The sequence below is a fragment of the Zerene cesonia genome, chromosome 19, assembly GCF_012273895.1.
Source record: "Zerene cesonia ecotype Mississippi chromosome 19, Zerene_cesonia_1.1, whole genome shotgun sequence".
Classification (NCBI taxonomy): Eukaryota; Metazoa; Arthropoda; class Insecta; order Lepidoptera; family Pieridae; genus Zerene; species Zerene cesonia.
In genome coordinates this window covers 5,268,521-5,282,220 of record NC_052120.1, presented here as the reverse complement: position 1 = coordinate 5,282,220, position 13,700 = coordinate 5,268,521, and the positions used below count along the sequence as shown (strand labels likewise).

Below are 13,700 nucleotides of genomic sequence, written 5' to 3'. Positions count from 1 at the left end.
GACTTGTTTGTTATTATTCACTTGAAGTTTCACCTCTGTGTTCTTTTATAATATTTTCGAAAAATTGTTTCCTGTGAACAAGTGCAATATGTGGTTGGCGCAAACCATAATTTTCATTTCCAAATACACTGTACTTTGCCTCACCTTCAGCACCCATTAATTCTCTTAAGGCCTGATTCCTAGCTAATAGTTTTTCATAAAATATAATTCCACTCTCTATAAAATCTGGGCCCAGCTTAGAGAGAACTTCATCAGTCCTAGCTTCATAATGTACCTCTGTCATATCTTTGAATAGGAAATATATACCTACTCCAAAAAGCCCAGTTATTGAATACATTATACTTCGTAAAGCAGTTGGAGCAGCATATAAGTTCAGTTTTTTATTTAAATATGATGAAAGGTTATAAACTAAGAAAATGGACATAAAGGGATATGCAGACTCAAACATAATTTTATTATTATGAGTCATTAATATTTCCCTACACATTGCAAACTCTTGAACTTTTTCAGGCAAAATTAAGGCTTCACTTAATTTACTTCCAACTTCTGTTGTTAAATCCACCCTTTTTTGGTTAACCTGAAATGTAAAACTAAAATATCAATATTTGTATGCTAATATCAAATTATATGAATGATAAAAATGTGATCCATATATTGTTATATATGTTGTATTGTTTTGTGTCTTGTTACAAGACAGACAAATGAATTCCATTGCTTATCAAGGGTTCAATACAAGGTGAGCATACAAAATTTTCAATGAGAATTTTTACTTTTATGGTCCTGCAAATTGCTTACCTGCAAATTATCTTTCTCAATATCTACCAGAGATTTGTAATTAAAATTTACTGGTATTCCAATTTGCACCCCAAATCTGGAACTTGTGCTTCCTATAACATAACTTATTTGTTGATTATACATATTTTTAGCACCCTAATCATGATTATCTATTTAATAAGAAATACTATACCAGCATGAAATAAATCAAAGCCGTATACACTAAAAGGTTTAACTATTTTTTTATGAACATCAGACAAATTGAGAATGTCAAGGCATTTATTAAACCTTTGCTGAAGTTGTTCACTAAGTTCAACCGGTTTTCCTGCACTGAAAAAAAAACGTTTATTTACTATTTCGGTGTTGTAGTTGTTATTAGTAGGTTCAGTATAAATAATAATTTGAATGTGACTCTTATTGACATACAGAGGAATATTTACAGCTTCTTGCATGCAGTAAATAAATAGATTTAATAATTACCTGTAGTAACGAACGAAATCTCTGTATTTATCTATTAAAAATGTATGTGGAGTATATCTTACTGCAGTAAGCGCTAAGCCCGTTCCGGTAACAACTGCAAACGAAAATCTTCGTCCTTGTTCTGTCAAAAACCAGGATATAGGCTTTCGTGTCGTCATTTTAAAATAAAGGTAACAAGGCGATATTTAAATAAACGTATATATTATTATGTTCGACTTGTTCAACCTCTTGTTTATAGTTATAAATCACTGACATAACAATATAACCCTCAATTTCGATCATTCAATATTCATAGGCGATCAGCTGCTTTTTATCACAGATAAGCTATATACTATGCTCAAAATATTCTGCAGATAACGCACAACTCTAGTATATTTTAATGAGTATAGAACTTATACAGAGCCCGATGGTGTTGCAGCGGCACGCAATTCGCGCATGCATAACCTAGTCCAAATTTAATTGTTGCATAATTGATATCTTTGTTTTTCAATATCAATCGGAGCAGGCATCATAATTTCACTTATAATTAACATTGATTAAGCTATCGTTTAAATATCGTTGTCGTCTAGACTGAAATCAAATCTAGTTTACGACGCATTTTTCCTAGTTAGAACTACTTATTAAAGTGGTTTTCAGTTACAACTTACAACTAGTTCTAACTAGGGCAAACGCGTTATAACGAAAAACGGGTTTTAATTTTAATATACATAATATTTAGAAGTACAAACTCCATTTATTGTTCTGTGCTCTATGCAATTGCAATTAGGGATGTGACATTGTTGAGAAAAAATCGTTTTTTTAAATAATAGTTTTTTTAAGTATGAAAAATCGATTAATAAATAATCAACTTTTCTTAAGAAAATAATCGATTATATTATATAAATAGATATTTTCCTTATTTTTCAATTAATTTCAAAATAACGCCATATACATTATATCGATAGATTTATTCATTAAAAATAAATAACAGAAACTGTAAGTTCTTAAAATTTTTTTCACATAAATCAACAAAATTAAATTATTCAATTAAAAAAACTAGATATTCGTACTGAAATAGCATTCACTATGTATGCTGTATTGCATGTACATTATACAGTGGATATTGACACAAGTGTTCGTTACTAAAAACAGACCAAGTCAAAAAGAACATTTTCATATTTTCTCATTCAAAATATATATGTCATGAACGTAGTATAATGTAGTTTTTCTAAAAAAAAAGAGGGTTTTTTTTACCTTACACGCATTGTAAGATATTCAGATAATGCAAGAATTACAAGTTAAAAAATATGATTAATCAAATGAGTTATTGTTAAATAAAAGCTTTAATGGAAAGCGGTCGTGGGGAAATAAAGTAGTATAGCAGTAGGCACCACCCGATTTTTGTTACTTTATGATGCCAAAAAAATCGATTATTAATCGTATAATAACGAAAAAAAATACGTATTAAGATCGATTTTTACTTTAAAACAATCGATTATTTCCAGAATCGATTTTTTTTCACATCTCTCATCTCTGATTGCAATCTGTAGTCACTTGTCAATGTCCTCCAAGACTACAGCTTGTAAACAAAATATTATTTTAATGCAAATAATTTTAAAATATGAAATTAGAAATATTCTTGGCTTATTAATTTTACTTCAACCTAATAGGAATATTCAGAAATGATCCTTTTGGAGGAATTAAACAAATTACATTTAGATTGTCTAAACGATGAATGGGTTCAGTCTGTCTGCGACTCAGAATTTTTCGAATTTGGTGAATTACCATCGGAATATGAAAATGCTACTGAATCTCATGAAATTCGATCGGTGTTTCGGAGTATTATGTCGGCTTTCGACGATTGGATGTGTGCTACAGAGAATGGAACTGATAGCACATCATGGGCGACTTTGTCACATCAAGTGAAACATCAACATTTATTGGCTCTCTTAGGATATTACATTGACTATGGCAACAAAAATATCCTTACAACTGAATGTAGAAATAATGCATTATGGGCTTCCAGGCTATATTATAAACTTTTATCTGTTCCTGGACATAAAGCATATCACATATATCATTCACAGCTTTTTGCTCATTCTCTTGCTTGCTTAAGCTATCCAAAGACGGTTTGTGAAAATGAAGACAATTTTTTTAACACAAAACAATTGGTGAGAGAAGTGAATTCCATTTTAAAAGAATTAAGTGAATTTGTTTATGATTTGAAGCATGTCATAGAAAAACTCCAACTTAGCCCTCATGATATGAATTTTGAAGATATTCTCAGTAATTTAGTTGACATTACTGGTGGAGCTATTGTTAACAAATTGAATATTGGTAAATTTTTTTTTTTTCCTTTATTTACTCTTTAAGGTTGTTATCATTGCTTGGGTTAAAGTATCATGGACAGGATTAGGCCTAGAATATATATTCTTAGACGTTGTATTGAATTTGTATCAGGCTGTTATTATTTCAACAATAAAAAGTAAGGTTGTCCTCAACAATAATGATAAACATGTCAATGTATTTTATTTATATATACAAATTAATCCTACTTATATTATAAATGGGAAAGTTTGTAAGGATGTGTGTGTGTGTTTGTTGCTCTTTCACGCAAATACTACTGAACCGGTTGCAATGAAATTTGGTACGTATATAGCTGGACAACTGAAATAGGCAACTTTTTATCCCCACATTCCTACAGGATACGGATTTACGCTGGGCTCAGCTAGTCACTGATAATTTAAATTCATTGTTCAAAAATTAAATAATTTGAAATATGTGTTGTATTTTAACACTACAATCTGAGTTTTATTGATATAATAAGTACAGAAGACTTTATTAAATTTCTTTAAATATTATTGTGCTTTTCCTTTCAGATAAAATAGAACTCAATAATCTATCTCGAGTTGTATATGAAGTTATAGACTTTCTATTAAACAACTCAAATGGAGAACCAAGCTCACTCGCAATTAAATTGCTTTTTAAATCTATACTACAAAAGTTAGTTGCTGCATCTTTGGATTATAAACAGGCACATGTACGTATATATTATGACCATATTTTTGCAACTATACATTTAATGAAACAGTAATTAGACCATTTAAGTACATTAAGCATTTTTAAATGAGTAATTGTTATGTAATATGCATGTTTTGTAGGCTCCAAAATAATGGTTAGAAATGTTTTTTTGTCTGCATCATGTGTGTCAGTCACGTAAAAACCACTAAGCAGATTTAGGCAAAATTCATACAGACCAATACTATTATTTAATTGTTTAGGTTGTACAATATTATATAAATAATTATTTTTTCTTGCAGAATATAGTAAGAGCATCATATGTTACATATTCTGGTCTCATCTTAAGTAAATATGGTAAAATAGCACTCTCAAGCTATGTTGTGCTTTTGCAGCATCTAGCTTATTCTTTGGAAGGTTTGGTATGTATATACATTAATATAAAAAGTTTAGTGGAATAAGAAGGATAATTCTTAAATTTATTTACTGTTATAATAGGAAAAGGCTGAGGTGCGTCAGACTAGAATTTCTCTTGTAGCTGGTCTAATGAGTCTTTTACCCAAAAGATCATATTGTAATATCGTAAAATGGTTACTTAAATTAAGTGCAACATCTAAAATACTTCACCGCCAAATTGCTATGGTAAGTTGATGATGAATATCTATAAAAGTCGAGGTTAATATTAAAAGTCAAGTTTAATATTGTAAGTAGAGAATAACACAATTTTTTTCAGGAAATTCTAGCACAGTTGGTACCAAATGATCCTGAAGAATCTACGGATTCTGGAAATGAAAGTAGAAAAACATCAACAGAAGATAATACTGAAGGTATAAATTTAAAAACTTTATTGTGGGTACAAACAATATAATTTGACTTGAAACTTTATTAAAAATTTACTTGTTATTTATTATAACAGCAATTGACATAAATAGTGAACAACAAAGTGTCGATAGTGAAAAAGAAAATGACAACCAATTAAAAGTGGCCATAGAGGATGATAGTAGTCAGTCACAATCATCATCACAAGAAAATGTAAGGAGTTTTCTTTTTTTTTTTTTATTTTTTGCGACACAAAGTTCATTTTCATGTATTATATTATATTTGTAGTATATTCCTTAGTTTTTGAATTATTAATTAGAAATCATACTTTAAAATATTTCAGTGCAAGGATTTGTTAGAATCACTTCTCAAAAATGAATTTTATTATTGTTACCAATATGTTATTAACATTACAATTTATTCATTCAATGTTGCTATATAAAAATGTCACAATAATGTTTTTCAGCAAGAACTGGAAGCAATGGACGAAGATATATCGGGTTTATTGAACCAACGTCGCCATTGCGTACCACACGCAGACATTGTGCGTGCCATATTCGAGCGAGTTAACGACGTATCGAGCACTCTGCGATCGCGTGCTTTAGTGCTACTCACTGATTTTCTTGACTCCCACCATACTCCTGTTAATGAAGCTATGAAAGCAAGTATCATTTAGTTGCTTCTGAATTCTTACTTACTAATATTATAATTTGAAAGTGTGTTTGTTTGTCTTTCCTTCATGTCGCAATTGAAAGATTTTGTGATAATATTTTGACTACGCGAACGAAGCCGCGTTCTATGAATTGTTTTAAAACATTTATCCTTTCAATGTTCTTTTCTTGAATGTATTCATGGTAGATATGCATAATAAATATTGTTTTATTTTATTATTTTTGGCGAAACCTTCTCATTTTTTCTTTTTAGTCTGACAGTTACAAACAAAAAATTATTAGCGAAATCGGTCTAGCAGTTCAGCTGTGATGCCGTGACCGATGTTATACATATATAGATGTAGTTTATAACCATTTTATTTTAGCCTATGTGTTTATACGGAGCCCCTAGATTAAGCGGGCATCCTATTTATATAAAAAGTGTGTATCGTAAAAAATGTAACGCGTACGCAACCAGTTAATAAACTTGAATAATATTTTGTTAATAAAGGCAATCATAGTTAAAGCAAAAATAATTAAAATTGGTATACATACATATATATATATATATATTATATTGGTACAAATAAATTGGTGTTCTCTCCTTTAAAGGAATTAAGTGGAGATGGCGAACAATGCCGTATTGCGGAAGTGGGTGCGCGCTGCGCAGCGGACGAACGAGCCGTAGTGCGCAAGGCGGCGGTCGCACTGTTGCACCGTCTGCTCGTTCGTAACGAACACCCTTCACACTATGCGGTAAGTACTGATATAAGTAATCGTATAAGAGATCTCTTGTATTTTCTTCTATTGGTTTTACGCATTTTTTTTCAATTTAGAAGTTTTAGAGTCTTTGACTATACTGTTATATGTCTTCACATAGTTTTGAAATTATTTCTCCAATAGCTATTGGAAACTAATTTATCATCTGTTTCACTATAGTGAAACAGATGATAAACGGACTTGACATAAAAGTTATGTAAAAATGTTTTATTTCATATAAGAAGGTATGATAGATAAAGGTATAGAATGTTCAATTAATTAGAATGTATATTAATTTTTTTTGTTCATACTTAAATTGCAGCTCAAATCCTACAATGAAATAATACCTTTTTTTTTGTTTATTTGAAACTAGACTTTAATATCGCTATGTCGTGATGCAAGTATAATCGTGCGTGGCGCGGCGGTTAATGCTCTCGCTGACGTAGCTCTAAACAGTCCATCTGAGTTATCATTGAATGCATTTCTGGCTGGACCATTTCACCAACTTTCAGATCCGGAGGCTAAGGTGTGTATATCTTGATATATTCTTTCATTTAGTTTTTGTTAGTTCGATTATATTTTTTTATTGAAATTATATGAAACTGATTCATAAATTCTGTCCATTTACTGTTTTTGAAGTTACTTAACGCCATTTAATTATGATATTTAAAATTAAAAAAAGGGAGATTATACTGCGTGCTGTGTTTAAAAATAAAACTGTAATTCGCAGATACAAGAGCAAGTAATAAACATCGTACAATCAGTACTTATTACGCCGATGCAAAAATTTGAGCCGAACGTATCAGTGGATTCCTTGCCGTGGCTGTTCCTAGCGGGCATCACACGATTGAACATGAGGAAACATTTGCAGAAAGCCTGCACGCTGCTTGTCAAATCGGCAAACTGTATTAAGTATGTGAATCCAAGTAAATATACATTTTCTATGCCTTATAAAAATTTGTAACATTATATTATTTCGATAATTTCAAAATAAGGGCTTTTTATGTCATATGTCATAGTAGGCAATGAGAGCTCGTGGGTCGCCTGATGGTACGGATGGTATGGATATGGGCCTCCGGCAAAATAATGTAAAAAAATGTTTTGTTGTACTCTGTTTTTTAAAAAATACCATTGCCTTTATTTCCAAATCTCAGGTGCCATGTCATTTAAAATTTTTTGTATGCTATTGAAATACACATTAATAAATTGCTTATTTCAAGTCACCGTCTCGTAGACATAGTGAGTACGCACTTGGGCGCTTTGAACGACGCTCGCGATCTACAGAGTCTCGTTCTGCTTACAAGTGTGGCCAGACACGTCGAGTACACTGAGGTGTCCTTTTTGCTGGAATATTATTACAAATTAGCAGACGATGCTCAGGTAATAAAAAATGTCGCTTAATTTAAGTAAATGGTTTTATACAAATTATCCTAAACCTAGGAAAAACTTGTGCCAAAATTGTTGTAAATGTTGTAATTTGTTTAAATGTTACTAAATCCCAGATTTTTATAAAATAAAAATTTTCTCTTCGAATGAATTGATGTGTGATGTTTTATAAAATTTAATACTTTAGCTTGTCGCACCTATCTCGACTTGCTTAAAGTTGATTAGAGCATTTCTTGATGTCAAGTGATCACATGAATTTAATAATTGCGTTAACAAACCTAAGACTTTCATTCATTTCACGATACTCATATTTTATCTTATAATGTTAATGTTGATATTTTAGGTGCGAGATAATCGTTTGATGCCTCTAACATTAGAGCTAATATCACTTTGGTCGCGTTACGCCAGCGACTTGGAGAGACAAACCTTACGAGAGCATCTTATATCACGTCTCGCATCGGCATTAGACAATGGTACATATTATTATTGATGTAATTTTTGTTTTTGGCAATGTTATTTTTCAACTTTTTTATTGAATTCTTATAGATTGTAGACCAGCGAGTGCCTCTTTGGCCGCCAATTTAGACCCTACGAACCTGCAGTGGGCTACTGACTTGATGAAATTATGTAAGTTAATTCCACACTTATTCTTAAAACTTAAAAAAACGAAATGAACACATTATTATCCGTTTCAACGTTGGGATATCTCTTATTTAAAATAAAATAGTTACAGGATAGAATACGGGTGAATTTCTAATACTGTAGAACTATTTAAATGATAAATGACAAGAGTTTTTGTCATCATCATAGTCATTTGTAATATTCTTAATGATTTTTTTAAATAAAAGGTGATGGAAAGACGGTTATTGCGAGACGGGACGCTATATAATATTCTCCAAATAAGAAAATTTTTTTTATTTAAGAGAAGCACATAGATAATACAAATAATGTTAAAAATATTGACCGCCTCCTTGGTACAGTGGTTAACGCGTGAGCGTAGAACCGAGGGGTCCTGGGTTCAATTCCCGGTGGGGACGCACAAAAAAAAAATGTCTCGGTCTGGCAGGACACAGAAGGCTGATCACCTACTTGTCCCTAAAGAAAATCGATCAGTGAAACGGATGTACATCATCTGCCCCATACCCCACTAGGGGACACGGGACTTCACTACTATGTTAAAAATATTTGTTTTTATAAATTGTTTATAAATAAAATTCACAAATAATTAATTTAAAATATACTAGTGTATTTATATTATTTACGTTTCACACGCCCAAATTTCGGATAAATCATAGAAGCACTAGAACTTAGAACAGTTATTGTAACTTAATTTAGCAAATAAATTTTAATTTCCTATACAGCTGAACGTCGTGCATTGTCCGATGGTGGATGTGACGTGGCAGAGTGGGTTCGAGCGGCTGACCTCTCGTTGGTGGCTCCGGATCCACCTTCCCCACAACTATTAGATCTCTTTCTGAATGCACTGCAACATCCACCACCTGGTATGTTTCAAATCTTTTATTCACCCACTACTTGTTTAACGTCATAATCGATATTTTGAGGCAGTGTTAGATAGACATAACAACACCCAATAAATATTCTATGATAACTGCAAAATGCATGGTTTTGAAGAGACCCCTTTTGAGCTAAACTATTGGGTTTCATTAACATTGTTCTGATTACATAATATCACTAGAAATTATTTAACATTTATTGAGCTGTTCTTTATCTTCCTTCGCTCTGTTCTAAGTTCGAGAACAGTATTTCTCACATTTCATTCAAAGAATCTTCAGCTTGATCATCTAGGGTAACACAATAATTTCATGAGTTTATGTTATTGTCCTGATTCAGATCACTTGGATTTAATGTTTTGAATAAGAACAAGTGAGACAATTTAGTTTATTATATTATTAAAGCATTGTTTTTGGGTTATTATTCATATTAATTTATAGTAATATGGTCTATTTCTATGCATTGTACGTACTCGCTCGTACATACACACATTACTATTTGTGTGTGTAGAGTGGGACGAGGGGCGGCGCGGCGCGTGCGTGGCGGGCGTGGGGCGGATATGCGTGCGGTCGCGCGCGGCGGCCGGCGCGGCGGCGCCGCAGCTGGCGCGGCTGCTGCGCGACGGCGCCGCGCCGCTGTGCGCGCGCCTCAACGCGCTGCTCGCGCTCACCGATGTGTGCACTAGGTGGGTGGGACGGTGACCGTTCATAAATTGTGTTATGTCGATCTATCGTAGCTATAACTCGAATATTTTCTTTTAGTTTATGATAAAAATTTGCACGTAATATGAGGTAAATAATTTGCACAAAAAATTGAAATTTTCTAATATTAATAAAAATCGAATGGAATAGAACTAGTAGTGTTGTTGTGTTACTATAATACTTTATCATCCTACAATATAATTATATTAAATTGTTTTGTTAATTAAATAAACAAATTAAACGTTTACATGGCCATATTGTTGGGAATAATTAAGGGATCAGGTTCTAGGACTTTTTTGCTCATATTTGATTGAAAAATTTTGTTCTACGTAATGGTATTTTGATACAGATACACCTGCATAGTGGACCCGTTGTTAGAGTCGCTGTGCGGTTGCCTGGCGCCCGAGGCGCCCGCTGCGCTGCGGCGCGCGGCCGCTAGGGCACTCACTAAATTACTGCTGGCTGGATATCTACGGTTAAGGACTCCGCTGTACTATCGGTAATTCAATTAAATTCTTTGTTGAATGGCAATTATGTTTTTGTTTCGTTCTATCATATCTTACATGTTTTGTGGCTCGATTCGGATTCTTGTTACTACTATTAGAACTGAAGTAACCGTGTTTTTTTTTATAGGCGAGCTCATAAATACAAATTATATTAATTTTTAGATATTGTGCTCTGCTCGCTGACGAAGATCTCGAAGTCCGTGAGCCGGCTGAGTACTTCGTGACTAGCTGTCTCACAGTGGAAGTTATTTACCACCATTTTGTGGACTGTGTGCTTTATTTCAATAAGGAAGATGGAGGTATTGAAATATTAATTTATAAAAAAAAGTTCTCTTGTGGAACTATACATTAATTTCTTTTTTTTTTTGTATAATTCTAAATATTGTTAAATATGTGTTAATAAATATGAACATATCATATTGAGCATTTGAACATTTTATAATGAGCATTTTGACTGAGCCCTAACGCGTTCCCCCGCAGAGAAGATGTCGTTCGACGCGCGGCAGCTGATCTACGACGTGATGCTGCAGCGCATGTCGGCGGTGCAGCGGCTGAACGTGCAGTGCCGGCTGGCGCGCGAGGTGCTGCAGCACGCGGCCGACGTGGCGGACGAGCGCGCCCACGAGCAGGACTTGCCGCACCACCTCAGCGCCGCGCTGCTCGACACCATCACGCTGCTGTGCGGCCCGCGCATGAAGCTGCCCAGTGAGTGCTTGCCCCGCGCCATGTGTGTGCCCTGTGGCCCACGTGACCTTGGGTAGACTCGACCGAGGAGACCGGGTCGAGTCGGAAGGTCTCCTCACCACCTGAGCGCCGCGCTGCTTATATCAAGCTTTTCTTTCTTGACCAGAAGAAATAAAGGCTTTTCTTTCTTAGTCTATGTCTTTGCCCATAGGTTTGGATAGACTATCTCTGTTCCAAATTTCATCAATATTGGTTTAAACTTCCGAGATTAAGGCATGAAAGCGTAACAGATGGAAAAAGTTACTTTTGCGTTTATTATTACGGATGAAGGGTCGGGACTGGGTACCATTTTAGTGAGAAAGTTATTGTAAGAAACAAAACCGTATGATTTTGAAATACCTAACTACAGATTTATTGTAATTATACTTAATATTTCTGACAATAATGATCTGGATTAAGCTCGTATAAATGCTAACTGAGCGAGAACTTCTAAAATATTTATAAAGTTAACGATTTACTTGATCCGATTTTGATGGAAATGTTGTTTATTTTTACAAGCAAAAAGGGATGGTATTCATCCGGGTATGTATTCCTTTTTGAAATTATGCTTTTTATTTATTTTAAAGATGTGCATTTGTAAGTAAAAAAAGTTTCTCTTAGACAAATAGTATTATCAGTATAATGTATTACAGAGAAAACAGAGAAGGCCGGTGATGCCGACATTGAAGATCTGCAGGAGAGAGTCACAACTAATATTGTATCACATGTAAGTTTGATTAAAATATGTGTTTAAAATTAATTACTTAAACATGTTGAACATAAAAATTTATGTTTTGTTTTTTACATTAGTAACAGTAGTTTTCTACAAATACATATATACTTACTTTGACCTTTTTACTTTAAAACATTATTTATTACTACTACTTTAAAACAAATACTACATAACATTAATGTTACAGAAAATGAAGCGCACAGTGGCGGAGGTGCTGGTGCCGGCGGTGATGCGGCTGTACGCGCGCCTGCGCTCGCGCGGCGGACAGCTCGCCGCCTACATCGTGCGCATCGCCACCGACCTGCACAACGACTACCGCCAGGAGGTCACCCTCATGTTTATAACTCTTGTTTTTTACCCGATAGAAATTATGTTGGATACTTTTTAGTACTGTTATACTAAAGCCATGAATATATGATGTCGAATTTTATCAAATTAATCGTCTGTCCTTTTAATTAAATTGATTCGTATCAGATCGAGGAGCTGATCCAGGACGACGAGGAGCTGGTGGAGCGCGTGCGTCACTTCCAGGAGACGATCGGGCTGGAGCCGAGCGCCGGCAACGCGCGCAACCTCGTCACGGCGTCCGCGCCGCCCGACCCCGACACGCCGCGCGCGCGCAAGCGCCCGCCGCGCGCCGCCCGCCACTACGCGCACTCGCCGAGGAAACGCGCCTTGAAAATATAAGCAGCGCTCCCATATTCGCTGAGGAATTGTGCGCTCAATACATATATTGATACTGTTGCTAAGCCAAATGGTTAAAATTTTCAGTAATATAATACCTTGCAGTTTCTAATATCCCGCCATGATGTAGCACTCATACTAATGTAACACACGGTATATGCTGACAAACAATGAATTATTCAATGCTGGCATCAGCAAACATTTTAAAAACTATTGTATTAGAAATAAGAAAAAATTAAGGAAATTAAATGTTATACATTCCGTTTAACGGAAGCATTCTGTTTTATTATATAAAAAGATCTATTTTGATAAGAATAAAAGTATATTGAAGATTAAAAAGTTGTTTTTTTTTTAAATACTTTTTGTCGTCATTATAAGATCGAAAGTTCCATGATTACATGGAACGAGGAACTAATGCGTGACCCTAAAGTCAGATTACAGATTAAATCTGAATATTTTTTATTTTTTTACTTTCCCTTGCCGTAGTGATGCTTGCCATTGTATTGTGGCGATACCACACTGCTAAAATCGCCACGAACCAAACTCAGAATCGTAATTATCGTCTAGTTTCCTTGCTTTTAAATATATGGACTCTCCATGCCCTTCATTAAATTTGTTATCAACATCTTAATCATCATAATAGATTACTTTAATGTATACTAGAATGATGAACCGTTTTAACTAATATGGAACATTATTTCAATGTTTACAATATTGTATCGATGAAACACGGCCTTTGCTAAATTAAAATTTTTAGTTTTATTCAATAATCATCTCAATAGATGGCGTCCGGCGGATGACCACACGATTGCAGTGGCGGGATCAAGGGTAACTTCGCCTACGGTTTGGCAAAATGACACGGGTTTCCATTTGAATACTATATAACAAAAAGTTAAAATATACCCTGAAATGTATATAGAACAACCGTTCAAATTAAAAGCGTGTTGTTACTGCAAACCATGAACTCAAAATATAC

The 13,700-nt window shown here is 34.1% G+C and overlaps 2 protein-coding genes across 4 annotated transcripts in view; one reads left to right on the top strand and one right to left on the bottom strand.

Moving 5' to 3' along the window:
* LOC119834628 (transmembrane protein 177) overlaps window positions 1-1,865 on the bottom strand; it is a 25,417-nt gene extending 23,552 nt beyond the window's left edge. Inside the window, exons 1-4 of one of the 2 annotated variants that reach the window (XM_038359047.1) lie at window positions 1,255-1,865; window positions 968-1,104; window positions 796-887; window positions 34-577 (exon numbers count right to left, since the gene is read on the bottom strand). In XM_038359047.1, coding sequence (XP_038214975.1) covers window positions 34-577; window positions 796-887; window positions 968-1,104; window positions 1,255-1,412 — 931 coding nt within the window. In that variant the 5' untranslated portion in view covers window positions 1,413-1,865. Of the gene's footprint in view, window positions 1-6; window positions 578-795; window positions 888-967; window positions 1,105-1,254 lie in introns of those variants that run through there. The other variant, XM_038359046.1, reaches the window with a different exon arrangement.
* A 936-nt stretch (window positions 1,866-2,801) lies between these two features.
* Window positions 2,802-12,995, top strand: LOC119834556 (condensin-2 complex subunit D3-like). 2 transcript variants are annotated; one of them, XM_038358952.1, is made up of 22 exons: window positions 2,802-3,570; window positions 4,113-4,273; window positions 4,554-4,673; window positions 4,750-4,893; window positions 4,985-5,078; window positions 5,168-5,283; window positions 5,537-5,731; window positions 6,333-6,476; window positions 6,853-7,005; window positions 7,210-7,391; window positions 7,700-7,859; window positions 8,209-8,338; window positions 8,412-8,492; window positions 9,227-9,367; window positions 9,888-10,062; window positions 10,428-10,577; window positions 10,747-10,883; window positions 11,065-11,289; window positions 11,827-11,850; window positions 11,961-12,034; window positions 12,228-12,365; window positions 12,515-12,995. In XM_038358952.1, exons 1-22 carry the CDS (start codon window positions 2,916-2,918, stop codon window positions 12,725-12,727), a joined length of 3,612 nt encoding a protein of 1,203 aa, XP_038214880.1. In that variant the 5' UTR covers window positions 2,802-2,915; the 3' UTR covers window positions 12,728-12,995. The 2 variants fall into 2 exon arrangements, with proteins under 2 accessions (XP_038214880.1, XP_038214881.1); XM_038358953.1 differs by lacking the exon at window positions 11,827-11,850 and having other exon boundaries at window positions 12,515-12,994.
* Window positions 12,996-13,700: the final 705 nt, after the last annotated feature.

Excerpts from the sequence above, each read along its gene's own strand:
- LOC119834556 (XM_038358952.1), top strand. The coding sequence starts at position 2,916 with ATGATCCTTTTGGAGGAATTAAACAAATTACATTTAGATTGTCTAAAC. Across the intron at positions 10,578-10,746 it reads AGGACTCCGCTGTACTATCG|ATATTGTGCTCTGCTCGCTG; the intron begins GTAATTCAATTA and ends ATTAATTTTTAG. Across the intron at positions 12,366-12,514 it reads ACAACGACTACCGCCAGGAG|ATCGAGGAGCTGATCCAGGA; the intron begins GTCACCCTCATG and ends GATTCGTATCAG.